This window comes from Canis lupus, chromosome 4 (assembly GCF_011100685.1).
Source record: "Canis lupus familiaris isolate Mischka breed German Shepherd chromosome 4, alternate assembly UU_Cfam_GSD_1.0, whole genome shotgun sequence".
Lineage (NCBI taxonomy): Eukaryota > Metazoa > Chordata > Mammalia > Carnivora > Canidae > Canis > Canis lupus.
Window position 1 is genome coordinate 37,385,802 of NC_049225.1, and position 20,572 is coordinate 37,406,373.

A 20,572-nucleotide genomic window follows, 5' to 3' on the forward strand; every position below is an offset into this window, starting at 1 on the left:
GTGGGAGGCAGCGGCCGCTGGTACCTGGGCACAGGGTGGCGCAGGCTGTTTTCTGGACATTCTGCCCCTCACAGAAGGCACCCCCGTTGAGAGGCGCCGGGTTGGTGCAGCTCCGGCTCCGTTTCTGCCAGCCGCGCCCACAGCTGGCGCTGCAGACGGACCACTCGGTCCACGTCGACCACCCACCGTTCACTGGCCGGACAGAGAAGGACTGGGGTCAGGGAGCGGGGGCTTCCTCAGATACGCTGGCCCAGGGGCCAGGGGGCAGGAGGGCAGAGGGGCCGTAAGCTGGAAATGGGCAGGCTGTGGCTGTGCTGGTAAAGAAGCCCTGGAGGGGAGCCTATGCTGGCCCCCAGGGCCTGACAGTACCTGTGCCACAGCCCCTTCTCCCAGCAGGCTCGGCAAGCGCTGGGGGCAGCCAGCCCTCGTGGCAGCTCCCATGCTCCTTCAGCCCAGACCCCAGTTTTTCATGAAGGCAACTCCTGCACCCGCCCCCTCTGTCTGCTCCTAGGGTGCCTGGAACACTCTACTTTCCACACCTGGGACTCAGGAGCATGGGCCGTGGCCTGTCACCTTTCCTAGACTCCCATCCTGTGCCCTCATCTCCGTCTGCACAATGTCCCTTGCCCACAGGTAACCCGACGGATGGTTTAGGCGCAGAGGACCACCAACCTGTCCCACCTCTCTGTCCAGATACACCCCTCAGCTCCCGGACAGCCACAGCAAGCCCTCTCCCTGTCCTTCCCAGTGAGGCCACAACCTGGTCCACTGGGTCCTGGCTCCATGGGGAGCCACCCACACATCGTCGACCCATCTCCCTATGCCTGGGAGCCCTTCTGCCCCACCAGCACTGGGGCCCACCGTAGACGATGACAGCAGCTGAGGCGCTGCGGCGACGCGCTACGATGTTCTTGGCCACGCAGGTGTAGTTGGCCGTGTCGGCCAGGCGGGCCTGTCGCACCACCAGGCTGTGCTCCCTTGTGATGTACACATTGGGGTCCAGGGACGGGTCCACCAGGTCCTCGTTCCGGAGCCACTCCACCTGGGGGAGGGAGCCATGCCACTGCACTGCCCACCCAGCTGGCCCTACCTGGGGGTGTCAGGGCAGGCAAGACCCAAGACCTGGGAGCCCTACCCACCTGTGGAGCAGGTACCAGAGCCCCTCTCACCTCAGCCGGGGGGATGCCCTCCGGTGGACGGCAGGGCAGCACGATGCCCTGCTCCAGGGATACCTCCTTGGCCAGCGGCTCCTGCTCGAAGTTCTTGCGCAAATCTGGGAGAAGAGCAAGAGTGTCCTCTGGCCTGAGTGGTTCATGCTGGCTCAGCCCAGCTGGCCCTGTCCCCTGGTCCCACAGGGGCCACAGCACATGGCAAGAGAAAGTGCCAAGTGACTAGGAGGACATGGGAGTGCCTTGGCAGTGTGCAGAGGTATTTTTCTCCACCCATCAGGCAGGACGTGAAGTTTTCTTGACCAGACCCTTATCCCTGGTGATACCCTCCGGCCACCCCTGACCAAGTGCCAGGTCCTAGACTCACAGGCAATGCGGATGTAGGCCTTCTGACTCTTGGTGGTGCCTGAGGAGCTCCACGCCACACACTGACACCAGTACTCCTCCAGCCCAAACACCTTCTCCACCTGCTGCCTCGAGACATTGATACGGACCTCCATGGCGGGCAGCCCTGTGGGGCAGGAGGGGTGGGTAGCCAGGGTTCTGGTTGCGCCAAGCCTCACACGGTTCCTGCCACCCAGATGTGTGTGTGTATGTATGTATGTGTGTGTGTGGGGGGGTGTCCCTGGATCCTGAGGGCAATCCTTAGCCTGGAAGGAACTATGGGGGAGCCCCAGGGAGCACTCCATTTATAGCTCCTGAAGGCTAGGAGCCAGTCCTTAGCACTTCCATTCATTATACTTTGTTACCCAAGGCCTATTTCACCAGAGTCACAGAAATGTCTCTAAATGGGCTTCCCATCGTTTCAGAGACAACAGGCACAGAGGAGCTTTGGGCTTACAGGATCTGGCCTTTAAGGACCCAAAGCAGAAAGGATGAGGCAGATAGGATAGCCCTATGGCCTTTGTGGATTAGAAAAAGGTGAGGAAGGAGCTGGGTCACCTACCTGGGGGTTAGCAGGTAGATCCTGATGGGATATTATAATAACAGCTATTAACAATATAATTACAGCCATTATGTAGTATGATAATAGACCCCTGGGGTTTAGCCCCGTTTCCCACATGCTGGCTCTTTTTCTTCAATCTAGGCTTGCTATTGCCCCCACTCTATGGATAAGGAAACAGAGGCTTAAGAGAGGCGGTGATTTGCTGTAGCCCCCCCAGGGGCTGTCTGAATTTGTGTGTGTTCAGGGTTCACCCTGCCCATTTCACAGGAGAAACACTGGTCGGGGTGAGGGGGGCAGTCTGCAGAGGTGAAGCTGGCCAGTGATGGGTCTCTGAAGCTCTCTCTACGCTGACTGGACTGGGCTGCGGGGTTCCCTCTCAAGGACAGACTCAGCTCCCCTAACCCTCTGCCACACCTGGACCCAGGTAATGGTGCATCAGGGAGTCCAGATCCTTCAAGGACCCAGAAGGCAAGATACCGGCCTTCTTCCAGGCCCCTGGCCCTTGGCCAAAACCAGTGTCCCCAGGAGTGAGAAAAGACGGTTTCCAATTTCTCCTTCTCCTGACCCCAATTTCCCTCGGGTCATTGGTTTATCAGAAAGAGGGAGAGAGGCCGGGCAACCAATGTGTTTCCATTGTTAACAGAGAAATTCAATTAGGGCTGCATTGCAAGAGGAGCAGCAGCTCAGCTGAGTAGGCAGGCCAGGAGGCTGTTTTTCCTCTTAACTTCTTTAACATGTTTTTCCTGGACTCCTGCCCAGACCCCTCCTCACAAGTTTCTCCGGTTCCCACACTGGGTCCCCAGATTTTTCTCACTTGCCCCTGCCCCTGGCAAGTTCTCACAGGAGATTTGGAGGTGGGAGGCAGTGTCTACCTCTGGCTGAGGTCATCGTGGCTGAGATCCTTCTGTTCTGGGCGCTGCCTGTCGCCACTTTTCTCGAAGGTGAAGAAATGCGCATTCTCTGGGTGAGGGCTGAGAACTGAGGGTCCCTCATAGGGTCTCTGTACAGGAGAAGGTCCCAAGTACACAGAGTCTAGGCGCATGATGTGGGGTGGTGACAGGGTCCTCCAGCTCTAAGCCTGGGGTTAGTGATGAGAGGCTTTCAGAACATTCTGAACTCAGTACTTTTCCTGAGTGGACAGGTCTACGGATGGATGGACTGCTTCATCCCCTGTGGTTGTGGTGGGAGCTCAGGCAACTCAGTTTGGGGAGAACAGCACTAAATTTAAGTATTCCTATTTCTTTCTCCCCATCTCCTCCCCTCTCTGTCCTGCCACTGCCACCCCCTCATCTCCTTCCTGCTGCCATGAATAAGGGCCAAGTTTGTCCACGATGTCCCAGATCCAGGCAGTGCCCTGGAGGCCCACATGCTCTAGGAGGGTGGTGGACCCAGGGGGAGACCCAGATTCTGCCCTGATGATCCTTGATGTGAAGACTGCCTTCCTCCCTGCAGGTCAGTGAGCAGATGACAGGGGAGAAAGGAGGCAGGATCCCAGCTGGCCCTGGGGTGTGTGTGAGTGTGAGTGGGTGTGTAAATGCTGTGGGCACTTGGGAAGGCCCCAGTGAGGGCACTCTGAATACTGCTGGGAGATGGAGGGTTAGCGGGGTGGAGGGTGGGGGTCTGAGGCCAAGCTGGGGCTTAGGTTCTCACTTTCTCACCAATCTGCTTCTAATAACCAGTTTGTTTAACACACAGTAAATTACACTCCCAGGCGGGACTCCAAGGCTTGGTTTCATAGATTTTGGGCTTTTATAGCATCAGCAGATTTGGGTTTGAACGGGTTTTCAGGCTTTGGTTCCTCTTCCTGGCCTTCTGAATGGGGAATGGGGACAAGTGAGGGGAAGACAGAGGTAATGTCTTCTGGGGTGTCCACCCACCTACCCACACAGAAATGAGTGGGGCTGCAGATCTGTGCTGACCTAGGACTCCACCATACCTGATTGACAACAATTTCTGGGTCAAGGTCTTTGGTCCAAGTATCCGCATGGTGCCAGCGCCCACTGCGGTGCCATCTGTTGGTGAGCAAGGGAAGCCTATTTCTTCTCAAAGCACCCAATGGCTTTGGGTTGAAAAATCAACAAGATCAATACAAATTCAGATATGGGCGCCATAGGAGGCTTGAATTGGTATGCTCAGGGTAGGAGAGGGCCCCAGTGATTATGGATATGGCTATGTCCCCATGAGCTCTGCTCTGGCCTGGTTTGAAGAGAGCAAGGCCAGAAGAGTCCGCTGGGGAGTGGGAAGTGTTGGTTCTTGGCGTGTGTGGCTCAACCTATGACTGCTATGCAGGTACTGACCTGGGCCTCAGCCAATCCATGGATTCTAGACCTCCCAATGGCAGGGGACAAGGAGAGACATGTGGGGAAGCCTGGAAGATGAGGCTGCGAGCAGCAGGAGGCTGGCCTAAAGACTCTTAAGAGGTTCCAGACAGGCCCTCAATGTTGTGGAAGGGCAGGGCTCTTCTCACCTGTCCTCTCCCTGGGGGCTCTGCCACAGCAGTGGAAGGCCTCATCATGCCTGGAAGTGGTGCTGGGCCCTGGGTATGGGGTGGGAAGAGAGGGCAGGCCTGGAGCTGGGCTCATACAGGGTACATGAGGTCTCATGGCTTCCCCCACCAACCTGCAAGGTGACCCTCCTCTCCCCCATTTTGCAGATGAGGAAACTGAGGCCTGGGGCAGGGGAGGCCAACACTCCCACCAGGCCCTAAAGCTGCAGGGGCAGGGAGGCTTCTAGTAACTCTGCTGGGGTCCTAAGGTGGGAGATCATCTTGGGGGCCACCGTAGGCCTGGCACATAGCAGGTCCTCAGTTAAGCTCTGAGGACTGCAAGAAAGAAGCCACAAGCAGCAGCTTTGTGTAGGCCAGGGCCCTGCAGGGCTCAGGGGCCTGGGCAGGAATCCCGAACTGGGGGATTGACACCTGGCGGGAAGGAGACCAGCCCCTGCTGACTCTGGTAGGGGAGAGTCAGGTGTGACTTCTAGGGACCCGAATGTTTGGTTGGAACCCTTTTGGGGCCCTAGATGAGTCAGAGCCATCTGTAACATGACATCCTGGCTCTGGGCACTTAAGTTCCCCGCTGCCTAAACGCATGGCTCCTTTGCTCACATCCTGGTTATTGTGAGAGCTTCCAAGTTCCCCCAGGCAGGGCCCCTTCCTCAATTTCCTTCTGCCCAGCACCAACCTCCCACAGTTCTGGTGTGGTCAATCACCTTATATCCTGCTGCCTGCTGCCTCCCCGGGCCACTTCTGCCCATACCCAGTCTTGGCAGGCTGGCTTGCCATTTCTGCATTTACATCTTCTGGTCCTTTGGCCTAGGAAATGCTCAATTCAGGAGGTTTTAAGACTCGTCCTTGGAAATGACTCCCCCTCTGGAATCTTTCCTGGGCTACCCAGACCCTCCTACTTGGCAGCTTCAGCCACCCCTCTGGGTCTGGGGTCTCCTGCCTGCCTTGACATGAGCTTGTCCTGGGCATGGCCTGCCTGTCCTCGTCTGTACCACTGCTCTGGCCTCACCCTGGTGACTGTGCCCCTATAAGGTGTGTGCTGTGTGTCTCGGGACTCACCCTGAGGGCTCCTTGTGCATGGAGGTTTCACAACGCCAAGGTGAAGGAAGAGGAAATAAAATTAATTGGGGTTCTTGAGGAGGAAGAGAGGCTGTAGTTAGCACCACCAGGCCTACTCTTGGGGAGTACTGGGACCCAAACGAGGGCTCTTTGCGTACATCTCCACGAGGGCTCTTTGCGTACATCCCCATTGCCTACCTGCAGCCTAAGGCCAGGGTTGGGGCAGAGAATGGGGCATGCCATGGAAAGGGCACTTCTGAATCCACCTGCTGTCCCTGGAGCCTTCCACGTCTCAGTTCAGTCTCATTGGTTTCCTCTCCTCAGTGTCTCTGGTTCTGCCTCTTTCATCAGTCCCCTCACCTCCCTCCCCATGGGTCCTGAGTGTCACCCATTGCTCCCACCATGTTACTCGGCAATTTGAAATCCCATGGGACTGTGACCTCACTCCAGAACCTGATGGGTGAGTCTTCCAGATGGCACCACCATTCCCTGGGCACATCTCCTATCTTCCCTGCTGACCCTGACCAGAATGCCTACCTTTCTTTCTCCAAACCTTTGCTCATGCTGAGCCCCTTCCCTGGAATGCTGTTCCTCTCCTGTCTATTTCTCATAACCCCTTCATTTCCATTTCACCTCCCCTGAGGGACCTCAGTCCTACTTTCCTCTTGCTGCTACCGGGCCCAGGACTCACTGAGAGGTCACTGTGCCGCCCACCTCTCTGTAAGGACTGGGGCTCTCTGAGGGTGGGGGCTGTGTCGCCAGAATGAAACTGCTTAGGGAACGTGTGAGTGAATGAACGGGGGCACACAGATCAAACAATCACAGAGTATGAGGTCTGTGAGCTCTTCCATCATCTGGGACCGACTCTTTCCAAACTCCCTTTCTTGGCTGGCACCTCTCACCAGGCTGCCCATGGCCCAGCCCAGGCTCAGATGCAGTGGTGGGAATCTGCCCTTCCAACCATAGCATCCTACGGCATTTGTAGGGGGCTTCCCTTTTACTCCCACTGACACCAAATGTTGAGGTCTGATGAGGGTGGGGGCCCCTGGGGGAAGACCTCGGTGTACATACAAGGGGTCCTAGGTGTGGGAGTCCTGCCTCTTCTGGGGAGCTGGGGTGGTGGGCATAGCAGCCAGAGGCAACTGCAAGCCCCTCTCTGGGTTTCCGTTTTCTTTGAGGCTGAGACTCTTTTCCCCTTCACCTGGCCCTTTTGGGCCACCCAGCCTGGCCTCACCGCTGCTGTCGTCCGTGCTGCGCTCTATCACGTGGTCCACCTGGCGTACCCACTCCCCGTTGCACTTGAAGAAGATCTGTGTGGCAGGCAAGGCCTTGCATACCAGCAGCACCGGCTTGTTCTTGACGATGTACACATCCTCCGGTTCCACCAGGAAGTGGGGAAGCAGGTCTGGGTTGGCGCCGGGTACTGGGTTGGCCACCGTGGCACTCTGCTGGGCACCTGCAGCAGGGACAGAGAGGGAGGGTGAGCCGGGGTCTCTGCCAGGCTTTCAGGGCCCTTGGGAATTATGTGCCCATTCAGGGGCTGGGCCTGGGCCACAGGAAGGCAGCTGGTAGGGCCGATGGGAGGCACATGAGCCCAGGCTGCCACTTCTAGCCCAGCAATCTAGGCTACTGAATGCTCCCCTGAGCCTCACTGTCCCCTCTGTGAAATGGGGGAAGCCCACTCACTTCTGAAGACTATGGAGAGGTGAAATGAGACAAGGTGGGAGTCCTAGCACTTAGGGAGCCCTCCACAACAGCAGCAATTAGGGCTCATCGTCACTCAGAAGTTCAGAGGCCTGGAGAGGCAGCCAGCCCACTGTCCTTAGGTCCAGAGAATGCTGCAGAGAGGGAGAGGACCCCAGCAGGGCAGGTGGACAGGGTCCCTTCCTTCTGTGCCTGTTTCCGGGACCACTTCTGGGTTCCTCTCCATTCCTGGGCCCTGGAAGTAGGAGGTGCTCAGAAAGTAGCAAGTGAATGAAAGAGGGAAAGGGGCTGCTGTGAGGGAGAACATGGGGGCCGGGTGCTGGTGGCAGTGCTCCAGGAGAGGCCCAGGGGAGGGCGGGGTGAGGGGGGAGCCTGGGCCATGGGGGGTTGGGCAGCAGGGTGGGAGCCAGGAGTGTGTCTGGGAGCCCCAGGCACCTAAGCCAGGTCCCACCTCTTTAAGAAGACTTGACTATGAGCTTCTTTCTAATTTTAACTGAAAACCACAACCATCCCACAAGTCATTTGTTGCTAATGACACAGGTAATTGGCTCTGAGGCTTTGGTGGAGGTAACCACCGCTCCCCCCACCGCCCCCCAAGCAGTGTGACAGCCTGTTGGACCAGCAGGCCCCTGGGACGGTGGAGGAGGATGAGTTGGGAGGGAGTGGCAGGATGGAGGGGGTACCCTCAGCCTCCAGCTGCCCGTCAAACAGGCCCCCAACTGCCTGGCTTCCCTCCGGGCCATGTGATTTCCCTACAACCCACTCTTACAATCAGCAGTGGCCTCTGGGCCTAACGAGGGAAGAACTAAGGCCTCAGAGATCAACTCTGCTCCTTGCTAGTGGTGACCTTGGGTGAATTAGCCATTTTGTCATCTGTGACACCGGGGTTCTGTCTGCCCCTCGGGAAGGTCTGGAGGAGCCTCACACGGTCGGCCTCTTGGGTTCTCTACCATCTACTCTTCTGAGGGGTAGTCCAGAACCCACAGAGGGCTTCTAACTGAAGAAGGCCTGGCTCCCTCCCTGCCCAGAGGGATCCACACTGCCCTTTCCTTGCACAGGGCCTCTTTCCAAGGTGGGAGTCTCCCTCTCCACCCCAAGACTGTGATTTTGGGGAGGGGATCTGTGCCTGGTCCTGTAGGTGTCCTGGGCAGGCTTAGGTGGACCGGGAATGCTGGCCGAGGGGCTGTAACCTGGGGTGACTTCAGGCACGCCACTCCCATCCTGAGCCTGTCTCCCTGCCTGCTAGAGGCAGCACCCATCTTCAGGCTGCTGTGAGGATGAGATGGGAAAAGGCACTGTGCGTGGGGCTCGGCACATGCTGGCTGCTGCCAGGGCCTAGTGGTTTTGCATTTCCAATGGTAAAGGGGTTCCTCTCCCTCAGCTCAGCAGCCCTCATGGCACTGTCTCTGTGGTTGAGGGCTGATGAGGAAACTGAGGCATAGAGCCACAGATGCCTTGCCCTCAGAATGGGGGTGGGGAGTGATGCCTTGTGTGGGAGGGACATGGGGAGGTGGAGGGCGTTTGTGACTCAGCACGACAGCATCTGCAGCAAGGCCATCCTGCCTACACGCTGCCCCCCATGGCCTCTCTCTCCCCAGTTTGTGTCTCCCTCTTGTGAAGCACTTTCCTGCGGCTCCAAGATGAAAGTCAGCCTACCTAGGAACCACACTCCTAGTTGGGAAGAAAAAGCTCACCTTTCTCCATCCTGCCAATCAGATACACCTCTGGGGCTCTGCCGGTGCCCTCCAGGGTCTGTCTGAGGCTGGGGCAGGGGAGGAGCCACCTGGACGCCTCACAGATGGGAAGTGAGGTTCCAGGGCAACGTCACTTACCTCAGACCCCCTGGCTTGGACCCTGGACTCACAAAGTGCCTGGGGTCCACCTCATGACTTCTGTTATACTGGCTCTTCACTGTCACCTGGCAGCTACTCGCCACTCGGGCAGGGCAGGGCAGAGCAGGGCACGGCAGAGCAGGGCAGGGCTGGGTCAGGCTCAGGCCTCCTAAGATTTAGACTGTGACTGGGAGTGTGGCCTGGAGTGGGGAGCTGGCAGGCCCAGTGGCCTCTCTGACACAGTATCTCCACAGACGCGGCGGGGGATGCCCAGAGGAGGCCAGAGCTTGATCCCTGAGCCAGGAGGGGGCTGGGAGGCAGGGGTCACATGCTCCAGCAGGGGATGGGGTCCCCTAGTGGCAGGATCCGGGCTTCCCTGTGCCTCACCTTGTGGAGGCTCCATGCTCGTTGGTACCTGATTGGGGCTCAGGGCTGTGTGGGCAGGGGTCCTGGCCAGGGAGGCGGACAGTGAGTGGCCCTGTAGCCTCCCCGTCGACCGTGGCACTGAGCACTGCTCACGTCAGCTGCCCGCTGAACCTAGCACAATCCCTCATGTCTGCATTTAACTGCTAATGAAAAATAAATGTACTGTGACCAATAAGGGACATAGCTCACTTCTCCAGGGCCTCCGTCACGCCACACTGGTGAGGCCTCCCTCCTCACCCTGAGGGGAGGCATTTACTGGGTGGACCCAGGGGGCACCCTCAAGGTTTCAGCTACACCCTCTATCAAGGACACTCTAAGGCCACAAGTAGAGGTAAATTCAGGCCCCACTGGATGTCCTCTTGGAGCTACTAGAAGCTTCCCAGTGGCCAGAGCTGGCTTCCCCTCCTCTGGCCCTGGAGCCCACCATGTGATCTCCATCCTGTGGTCAGCATCTGTGATTTGCCTGACCCTGCACTGCCCCACTTAGACCTCCTGCCTGAACTAAGCCAGAGCATGAGCCTCGGGGCTTTCGCCCTCCATATCACAGGCCACTAGAGTGAGCATTGTTCTCTTTGACATGATTCCTATACTTGTCTAAAAAAAGAGGACACCAAACAGTGCATGCTCAGGGCCAAAGGATCTATGACCCTTTCCACAGGGCACAAGCTCTCTAGTTTGCCACAGCCCCTACCACTCCCTATTGCCCCACCCAGGCCTGCCTCCTCTAGTTTCTCTTGTGTGCCTGGCTCCTGTGGGTGTTTCAGGAGGGGGCCAACTGCTTTTGGTTGGCATCTCTGAGTCTTCTGTTCTGGCATGGACAACTCTCCAGCCTTCCTGTGCAGAAATACCTATTGATCCCTCCTAGGCACCACACCTACCACCTCTAGGTCTCTGCCCACAGTCTTTGTCTCAAACACCCTTCCTCCCTCCTCTGTCAGCACTTTTCTACCTTCTCCTCAGGGCCCAGCTCTACTGGCACTTCCTCTGGAAAGAGGGGTCCCCCAACTCACTCTCCCAGTGTTGCCCTCTCTGCATCCTGTTCTCACTGGTGCTGTAGCTCTTACCAAGGAGAAACAAGTGGGCAGCTAAGGCCTTTGTCTTCAGCCAGCCTATCCATCCCTGGTCCCTGCCACTCAACTCAAGGCTGCTTAGTGCAGGCATTAGCAACTGGGGACTCAGAGTGGAGTGCCTACTGCTGCTTCCCTTGGGGCTGCTGAGGCAATGAACGTGGAAGGATTGCTCTGCCAGGACGGACACCCAGGGTCTCTTCCAGGACAGACATCTAGGGGCTGCAGGAAAGCTGGCAGGTACAGGTCCCATTGACTATTTAGCCCTGGCATGCTCTGAGCCCCAGCCTTCAGTTCCCCAGAGGCTCTGTTCACCATGCGCCAGCCAAGGCTCTCCCACTTGCAAAGGACGTGGCCCAGCTGCCCCATTGGAAATCAGTTAGAAAGCTTTTTTCACTTACTGGCAGATTCCCAATGGGCTCTTGGTCACCTGCATACAGCTCAGGCCCTGAAGCACAAACCCCACTTCTACTGAACCCTGGGGCTGGCAGGCTGGCTCCCACTTGTCTCGGGAGGGCACTGGCTGCCCAAGTCAGCCCCAGCTGACACCCCTGCTCTGGCTGCCCCATTAAAGGTAGGAGCAATATCCCAAGCAGTCCCCATCACCAGGATCTCCTGGACAATGAATGATGAGGGAGAAGGGCCTGGGAGGCCTGGGAGACCACACGGGTTCATCTTTGTGTATGTGGAGGGGTGTGGGGGCTTGGCAAGAGCTGAGCCTGGGACAGACTCCCTCCCCTCCCACAGTGCTCCTATGACCTAAAATGTATTCATTCATTCATTCATTCATTCATTCATTCAACAAATACTTCTGGATGGCCACAACTGTTCTGGGATACAGTGAGCAACATAAACAGCCCCTGCTCTCCAAGTTCGAGAAACAAAACAAAATAGAGGATTCCAGATGTTGCTGAGGGTTATGAAGTAGGTATAAGGGGTGCTATTTCAGAAAGGGTGTGGGTGCAAGGGCTCTAGAGAGGAGGAGGGCTCAGGGCAGATCTCTCTGCAGAGGTGACATCTCAGTGGAGCCCTGAATGCCAAAGCCAGACGGAAAAGTGTTTTAGGAAAAGAGAAGAGCAGAGGTGTCAGGCAGAGAAGACCCAAGCTTGTGTGAGGCCTGTGAGGAGGTCGGCATGGCCAGAGAGAGAGGGGGGGGGGGGGGCCTAACCTGGGGCCTTTAGGGTCTAGTAAGCAGTTGGGATTTTACTGTAATGGCAATGGGGGCCTCTGGAGAGCTGTGTGCCAGGGAATGATGAAATCTTCCTGCATGAACAGGTGGAGGAAGGCAGGAGTGGGCAGTTGGGAGGTGGACGAGGGAGCATCCAGTGGAGTGGACCTCATGGTAATACTGTCCCATGAGGTCCATGTGGGAAATCCCACCCAGCCTTCAAGTTTCAGCAAACATGCCACTTTGTCTGGGATGCCTTCTTGGATCCACACTCTTTGCCACTTGCCCAAATGCTCACCCTGTCCCCTGAGCCTCCCTCCAGGGTACATTCAAAATAGTCTGCACATTTGTACTTGCTTTGGGCAGGAGCCCAGGATACTGATGGTGTATTTGTTGAGTGATTGAATGACTACCCCTTCTTTTTCCTTGAATTTCAGCAGATCTGCCAAGAGTAGCTACTTCACTCTTGTCCTGTAGGGAGACCCAGAGGTTGTATAGAGTGGCCCGTAGGTGGAGCTGTGGGCAGGGAGAGGGCTCCTGATGGCCACATGCCACTCAGGCTGAGCCCCTCTGTCTCACTTGCAGCCTGGAATGACAAGAACATGCCCCTGTAACTCCGAGGCCCAGGGTGGGTGTGAAAGTGCTTTCAAATGTTTTATTTTTAAAAGCACCACGAAAATATGAGGTGTGATTAATCAGGCTATTAATGAACTCGTATTTTCTGAGCAAAGACTCAGTCTCAGGAGTGGGATAGGAGGGTTGGGGGCAGGGTGTCATCTGACCTCATTCAGCTGGAAGATATGAATGCTGCTTCCCAAATGCAGCCTTTCCCCTGCTGCCACCTGCTCCTTTCAGCCTTCCAACAGTCCTGGTGATCAGAGCCACAAGTGCCTGCTTTGTCCACTCTGAGAAATATTCTGGATTGGAAATGGGGTAGAGGAGGGAGCTGGGGCTTGGCAGCTTTCTCTTTCTGCAGCCTGAACTTTCTCTGGCAGTTCACCCAGCTTTGAGCCCTCTGACCCCTGGGCACTTATGTTTCCAGACTGCCTTACCTGGAGATTTGCATTTGGTAGGTCCCCCTGGGGCCTGGATATCCCAGTTTCATAGGCCCCAGGGGGAGAGAAGAGAGCACCCCAGGCTAATGCACCATGCCTTTCACCTGGCAGTGGAGGTCCTGTTGGTCCAGGGTTTGAGCTGCCACCTGGCCTTGCCTCTAGGGCCTCCCTCCAAGTGTGCCATGTGGGGTGGCACCTTGACTATTTGTAGTTTCCCAGGCTCTGCCTCCCTGACCTTCTGGCTAAGGGTATCTGGATTTCTGCAGAAGATGCTCCCCCTTGCGACCCCATTCAGGCCATATGCTCATTCAGTCCAGGTGGGCTGGGCCCCTATGTGGCCCCAGAAGTGGGCATCTGACACTGACCGATTTCTGGATGGACAGGTCACCCCATGTGAACAGATGGGACTCTGGGTTTGGGTTGGGCTGGTGGGAAGAGAACCTCTCTGTCTTCTGGGCCAGTTCGGAAGGCCTTGTAGGTCCATCCGCCCTGGGTGATTTCTATTTATCCTTCGAGGCCTGCTCAAGTACCACCTCCCCTGGGAAGTTTCCCTGACCCTAGCCAGAGCAGGCCACACCTCCTCTGAGCTCCCAACTGAATCTGCCCAATGCCTCAAACCTCATATTGTCACCATTCATGAGTCTGTCTCCCCACTGTCAGCATCCTGAAGGCCAGGACCGAATCCCTTTGCACATTCCAACCCAGAGCCTGACCAGGATGTGACACATAGCAAGTGCCCAACAGGTGTTTGCTGAATGCAGGGTGAACATCATTCCCTTGAATGGGACCAGAGCCCAGAAAGGAGGGCTGGAAGTAGGGACACACACTCAAATCTGATGGGAAGCCAGCTCTGCTTGCCCTCCAATCAATCAATCAATCAATCAAGCGATCAAAGCAATCAATGGGAAAGGAACTTGATTTCTGAAGCACCTGTGCTGGACCCCAGGGAGGCAGAGCACCTGTTCAGGGTCCAGGTAAGCCAGATGAGTCAGAAAGCCAGGGCTACAATGTCTGGGGGCTTGGGGTGCAGACATGCAAGGGAACAGTGAGTTCTGCTCTCCTGCCCATTTGCACCTTCAAGGCCTGAGACTGCTTCATGAGTTACTCTTTTTTAAACACAAGCAATTCTATGATAAGGGAGCTTCACCGAGAGGCTCTGATAAGCAGGAATGAAACTGCATTGGCTGTCAGAAATGCAGAGACAGCTGCAGGTGGTGGTGAGAATGGGGGAATGTGGCCCAGAAGCCCTGAGATCACAGACCTAGGAGCTGAACCAAGAACCCCGAGGTTCTAGGCAGCAGCTCGGACACATGGACCTGGCTGAAGGTAACAACAGGGGCGCCAGGGAACCAGAGCAAGCTGGGGTATGTGCTTCAGACTTCCTCCGAATCCAACATGCAAAAAAATCCCTGTGCTGCCTATTGGCTGCTTCTGGAGCTAGTCTGGCTGTTGCAGACCCCCCTCCCCCGCCGCTGCTGTTTCATAAGCCTCGGTTTTCCCCTCTGGGGCACATGCTGACCGTGCACTGGGCTGCGGTGGGTGAGTACTGCCACCCTGCCTGGGGTCTGGAGGTGCCTACCAAAGCCTCTCTTCTCTCCCTTCTCTGCCCTTTGGCCCATCCCTCAGTCATTAGTCTCCCTGGCTGCTGCTTGTCGCTCCCAATAGCAAGGACTTCCTGGAGGGCAGGGGCAGGTCTGAGGCCAGGCTCTTCTGCCCCAGTGTTCGCTGGGTCAGTGAACGAGGGAGGACACAGCTGCAGTGTCTCCTGCTCAAGAGTGCACGAGGTGGAAATAACTGGGTGGGGGTCTGGTACCCTAAGCCCCTCCCTCTCTCTTTCTCTCTCTCTCTCTCTCTCTCTCTCTCTCACACACACACACACACACACACACACTCACATGTGCCCAGCACTCTAGTTTCCATGACAATGCATGTGTGAAATGCAGCAGCCACCTTCCCAAGATCGGAGGAAAGTCACCCTCTTCCCCAGTGGGCTCCAGGGGCCTGGTCACAAGGACAGACACAGACGCCATGAGGAGGACATGCAAACAGGCTGAACTGCAGAGAACAAAGCAGGTAGGGGTGGGGGATGGGGCCACTTCACTGGCTCAGAGGACACTCTCACCTAATGCAGCCAGGCCATACTGCCCATGGCTGCTGCAGACTAGGCTTATCATTTGGGAACTGTACTCAGGTGCTTTCTGCTGGCCCCTCATTTTACAGACAGGGAGTGGAAGCTCAGGACTTGCATAAGGTCATCCAGCCAAAAAGGGCTGAATGGGTTCTTGACACCTCCCAGCCCAGACCAGGCACAGGGAAAGGGTTCTGGGCATTTACTGGACTAGAGTCTAGCCCTACACAGTTTACTGTCCTCTGCTCACTCTGTGTTCATGCTGACCCTCTCTGTTTCTCAAACCCTCCAAAGCTTATCTCACGACAGGGCCTTTGCACTTGCTCTTTCTTCTGCCTGCAACATGTTGCCCCTTGCTCTTGCACGGGAGATCTCAGCTACACTCCAAGCTCCTCCTAGCTTCCCATCTTTTTCCAGGCTGTTTTTGTCATAGCACTCACCACTACCTGAAGTCATCTTGTTTGGAAACTTGTTTGCTTGCTACTAACCACATCCCCTTCTCTGAAATGTTTCATGACAGTGGGGACCACACTTGTCAGGTTCACTGCTGTGGTCCCAGAACCCAGCCCTGGGCCTGGCACATAGTAGGTGCTTGATAAACATGTGCTGAGTTCAGGAACACACAAACCCGAGTAGGGTCTTCCAACTCTACTTGGTGCCCACAGTGTCACACCACTGTCATCACTAAAGGTCCCCAAACCCACCAGGGAAGGAGACTTAGACACTAGTGGTATGCCAAGGGGGGGGGTAGTGCGGTGATGGGGGGACAGGTCCCAGGGGCCTCTTCCTAGTGTCCCATCCTGCCACAGGGCCTTACTTTGGGCCAGAGAAATAGTTAATAAAGCTGAGGCCTAAATAAGCATTTGATTAACAAACGATAAAATAGCTATTGTGTCCCTGAATTAAGCTGTAATTGTGGCTGATAATTGGCTGGTTAGAATTTAATAAGCTGCAATTAAATAGAATGGAATCCAGGGTAATTATGTGGTCACACAGCCCAGAGAGAACTAGGGAAGGAAGGCTTTCTCCTACTATGGCATCTTCTGCTGGGGCAGAATGTGTGTGAGTGTGCATGTGTGCGTGTGCGTGTGTGTGTGTGTGTGCACGTGTATGGTGGGCCTCCTCCACCTTTCACCTGGCAGAGGGGGGCAGTGGACGCTAGCTCAGCCTCCTCACTGTTACTCAGCAGGAGGTCAACCTGCAAGCTCTGAGCCCTGCCAGGGCCAATGGCAGTCCTGACTGAAAGAGACCTATCAGGCACTGTCCCGGGCAAGCAGGAGGCTGCTGGAGGGAGACCAGGAGGACCCTGGGAAGGTGGGCCAAGTGTGGGGGTACCTGTCTTCCTAAGGAGGAAGCTGGGGCTCAGAGAGGGGAAGGACTTGCTCAAGGTCACTCAGCCATCTGTGGCCAGGCTGGGTCAGATTCTCACATTGTCCATGGATCAAGGGCCACTCCAACTGGCCAGCAGGCTGATGGATGTGCCTGCCCTTCCCCTCCCAAACTGCCCCTTGCCAAGTATCCCCCCCCGCCGCCGGGCTAAGCTATGACTGGTGCAATTATTGCACACATGCACCCTTAAAACAAGGTGCCCCCACCCCCCTCCCCTCTCCTTGGCCTGCCTGCCCACCCACCAACACCCCCTGCCAGAGGCCTTGGTGACTGCAGAGCTCCCGTGCGTCAGCCCCCCATGCCCAGTCCCAGTCCTAGGCCAGGTGATGCCCCCAGCAAGTCCAAAGGATGATGAACAGCATCGCTGACGCGCCATTTACGACCCCATCAGCATTTTTACAATGTTGCTGGCAATTAATTTAATTAAAGACCCTGGTCCCAGATAGGGTGGCATTTCATATCTCACTGGTTTAATGCCAGCCTGGCCAGAGTGGAAGCCAGGGGTGCTGCGGGAGCAGCTGCATCACTCCCTCGCCTGGCTTGGCTCAGTGTGTTTGGGACAGGGCAGAGTGGCCTCAGCCCCGGGACAGAGCTCAGGGACCAGAGGGTGCTGCACGGTGAAGGGCCCCAGCCAGTGGGAGATACTGCCCATGACCACAGCCAGCAAACACCCACCCACGTACACGGGCACATGCACACACACGCACTCACTCACACATGCACACATACACAGCTTTAGCATAACATGGACTTTCTTATTTAACCCTCACAGTAATTCTAGGAGGCAAAGAGCTATTTTAAATCTCCAACTTCCAGGCAATGAAACCAAGGCAAGAGAGGTGAAATAAGTAGTGAGTGATGGATTCCTACCCAGGCCAGATGGCTACAGTGCCCTAAGCTTTTAACTAAATACGTGCTAGATGCAATGCACCAGCCACTGTACTAGGCACAGGCCACACAGCAGTGCCCAAGACACTCAAGTTCTTAACCCATGGAGTCTCCAGTGGTAATAGTCCCGCCAAGGAAGTCTGGGCACACAGCGTTCCAGAATCATACTCTCTGTGCCTAGTGCTCTGGCATTCATGGGCGCATCCACACCAAGCCGTACACACACACCACCACCACCACCACCAACAACACTGCCTACTGTCCTTTGGGCTAAATCTGGCTGGGGTGGCCAACACCCTCACCAGGAGGGTCACCCTGCGGCTGCAGGTCATCAGCCATCCTGTGACCCCATTCTCAGCAGATGAGCCCACCTGGACTTCTCTTCATACAGGGACCCACAGGAAAATCCAGTCCAGATCCAGCTCCTACCAGCAGCAGCAGTCCCGAGGTCTGAACCCTAGCTCCTCCTCTGTTCCCCACCCATGTGGCTTGCCCAGCTGTGCCCTGCCCTCTCCTGAGGTGTCTGCTCCCATGGCCTCCCATCTAGGGTCCCCAGCCCCCCTTACTGCTGAGCTCTACTTTCCCTGCCTCTGGATGTCTCCCAGAACCTCATACCAGGCACGTCCCAAGTTGGGCTCATGTTCCCCAAACCTCCCGCTCCCAGGGACTTTTCTGTCAGCAGGGCTCCCCCAAAAAGCCTCAGGGGAAGTCTCAGAGTCACCAGGCCCTCTTGCTCCCTGACCACTATTCTGGCCCCCTGAGTGCCACCCCAACCTCTCTCCCACTCACTTCCTTCTCCTTCCTCTCTTATTTTATGGCTACCCAGCTCCTCAGCCCTCCAAACCTAAAGCCCAAAACATGCCTTCCCATGACCATCTCCTGGCTTTGGTGCCATCCTCAACTATATCACCACAGTGCTATTTCTAGAAAGAAAATCTCATCCCACACTTCAAACCACTGAAATGGTTCCCACTGACCACAGGTCAGTTCTCCATAACCCCACCCTACCCAATGCAGCAGCCTCATCCTGGGTGCCAGCCCACACCCTGCAGCCAGTGTATCCACTAATCCCCTCACTGCACCCCTCAACCCTTCCCCTCTAACTTTCCCCTGCACCTGCAGGGCACCCCACTCACTCCCAATGTCCATCAGCCCTGTCAATTCACAATTCAAGGCATCTCTTGATGCCTCCCCAACTCCTCTCTATTCAGGAGATGCATGGCTTGCTCCTCTGGCTTCCTGGCTGAGAGACCATTACTGACGTAGGCTGGTTGTGCAATGGCTGCCTCTTCCATCAGACCGTGTACCCTGAACTGCACGAAGCAGGTGTGAGCCACCTCTTGTCAGTGGCGCCCGCCTCAAGGACTGGCCAGCTGGAGGGCAGTAATTGTGGCTAAGTAAAAGCATTCCCCTGACTTATGGAAAGCTCTTGGCTGGGTACTGTGTCACTTCTATCCCTGCCAGCTATTGGCCCAGGGCACATACTTGCTGAAGGCAGGGGACAGAGACCCTAGTTGGGCGTCAGAAGATTGGGTCTCCAATCCTCACTCTGCCTCTATAAGGCTCTGTGGCCTTGGGCAAGTCACTGCCCTCTCTGAGCCTCAGGAGGGTCATGAGTGGCAGACTCAGGTATCTTCAGGGGCTGGGCGGGGGCCAGAAATGGAGAGTAGAGATGCCTGTCCAAGAGGTCAGCCCAGCCTGGCCAACTGCTGCTGCACAGGCAGGCTGGCCAAGGGGCACTGGATTTTTTTCATTGAAGAGAAGTTGGAAACCCATTTCTATGTGAAATGTCCTGTTTTAAAATGTTGATAACTAATTTAAACATTGAAACACCTTGTGGGCCAAGCAAGTTGGAAGGCCAAAGCCAGACTGGACAATGCCCAAGGCCTCCTCCTACTTTTCAGAGCTAAGAAACTGAGGTCTGGGCAAGGTGAGGGCCCCCCCCCGGTCACTGCTCTACCCTACTGGTCCCCTCCTCCTCTCTGACTCTTCCCACCCTTGCCAGCACCCTGTCATCCCGTCTTTTCCCCAGGACCTCTCCTTATCAAGGCCTCTTGAAGGAAGTCCTCTGGGGTCTGGGCAGAGGCTGCACGAGTCATCTGTTCACCACCCCGGATGGCTGGGACTTGTCAGCACGAGCATCCACCCTCCACTGAGGCAGAGCAGGCGCTACCTCTCTGGAAGAGGCTGAGGGCTGGAAAAAGGGCTGAGAGCCACTCCCTGCTCAGGAAAGCAGTGGAGTCAGGAGAAGGAGCTGATGGAGGGTTAGGGGCTGTCCTGCCCCATTTGTCTTGGGTCTGGTCCTCAGATTCTGACCCCCAGAGAGCCAGAGAAGGCTGCCGAAGACAGAGGCACAGATAGGACAGGGATGGGCACCCACAGAGAAAATGCCCTGCAATGACCCCACTCAAATTCTGGGTGGGAGTCGGGGAGAGGGGGGATGGTAGGAGCCCAGGCCTGGCTGTGAACTTCCAGCAGGGAAGGCGATGTCTGGCTACACCCATCATACCCCTGACGAGGCAGTAATGAGCCCTCACCCCATTTTAATTACATGCTGTCCAAATAATTACCAGTTTGTTTATTTTACTTAATGGCAGCCATACTTTTTTCTCCTAATATTGATTTCATGTTTTCCTGGTTTGTTCATTATCTTTCCTACCCCTTTAATGGGCTCCGAGGTCTGGGGGTGGCGGGGGAGGTGGGGACTAGAGGAAGGTAGGGGAGAGGGTGTGAGGGAACATGGAGGAAGGATAGGCAGGTGGCCTGAGCCTTGCTGTGCAGCCTGAGGCAAGGCACTGTCCTCTCTGAGCCTTGAGTCCCAGAACCCCAGATCCCTGCACACTCTCTCATCCTTGATGCAATCCGGGTAGAGCATTTAAAAATGAAAGACAGGAAGGAAAGAGCAGCCAGGGAGAGAGAAGCTGGCCTCCTCTCTCCCCTAAAGGGATGGGCAACCTCAGACAAGTGGGGGAGGGTTGGGGTTGGGTGGAGCTATGCTAATGTCAGAATGAGGTGGGGAGGAGGTGCTCCTGGAAACCAGCCTGAAGGAGGCTGCAGTGTGGAGGTTGCTGGTCAGTGGGGTCATGGAGGGGCTGGTGGACACCTTCCTCAACCTTGAGTCTTCCGGGTCTGGCTGGGAAGGGAGCAAGAGTCTCCACCCTCATGAAGCCCAGCTCCTCCTGGGCCTGACCTTGGTCCTTGGCCTCCACCTCACCTCTCTGCTATAGCCATGGAAACA

At 56.2% G+C, this 20,572-nt stretch overlaps 1 protein-coding gene, 1 long non-coding RNA gene and 1 other non-coding gene across 5 annotated transcripts in view; 1 reads left to right on the forward strand and 2 right to left on the reverse strand.

Annotated features, from left to right (window-relative positions):
- Window positions 1–20,572, reverse strand: part of UNC5A (unc-5 netrin receptor A) — a 61,955-nt gene that overhangs the window by 8,727 nt on the left and 32,656 nt on the right. Inside the window, exons 2-6 of one of the 3 annotated variants that reach the window (XM_038534675.1) lie at window positions 6,912–7,133; window positions 1,537–1,680; window positions 1,170–1,273; window positions 862–1,042; window positions 25–192 (exon numbers count right to left, since the gene is read on the reverse strand). In XM_038534675.1, coding sequence (XP_038390603.1) covers window positions 25–192; window positions 862–1,042; window positions 1,170–1,273; window positions 1,537–1,680; window positions 6,912–7,133 — 819 coding nt within the window. Of the gene's footprint in view, window positions 1–24; window positions 193–861; window positions 1,043–1,169; window positions 1,274–1,536; window positions 1,681–2,987; window positions 3,139–6,911; window positions 7,134–20,572 lie in introns of those variants that run through there. The other 2 variants (XM_038534677.1, XM_038534676.1) reach the window with 2 other exon arrangements.
- Window positions 3,143–6,896, reverse strand: LOC119871503. The gene is made up of 4 exons (XR_005358133.1): window positions 5,323–6,896; window positions 4,583–4,651; window positions 4,052–4,127; window positions 3,143–3,193 (listed from the first exon to the last, which is right to left on the reverse strand). It is a non-coding gene; the product is annotated as an uncharacterized LOC119871503 (long non-coding RNA).
- On the forward strand, window positions 12,638–20,078 carry LOC111095527. Its single transcript, XR_005358131.1, has 3 exons — window positions 12,638–16,371; window positions 17,726–17,782; window positions 18,546–20,078. It is a non-coding gene; the product is annotated as an uncharacterized LOC111095527 (transcript).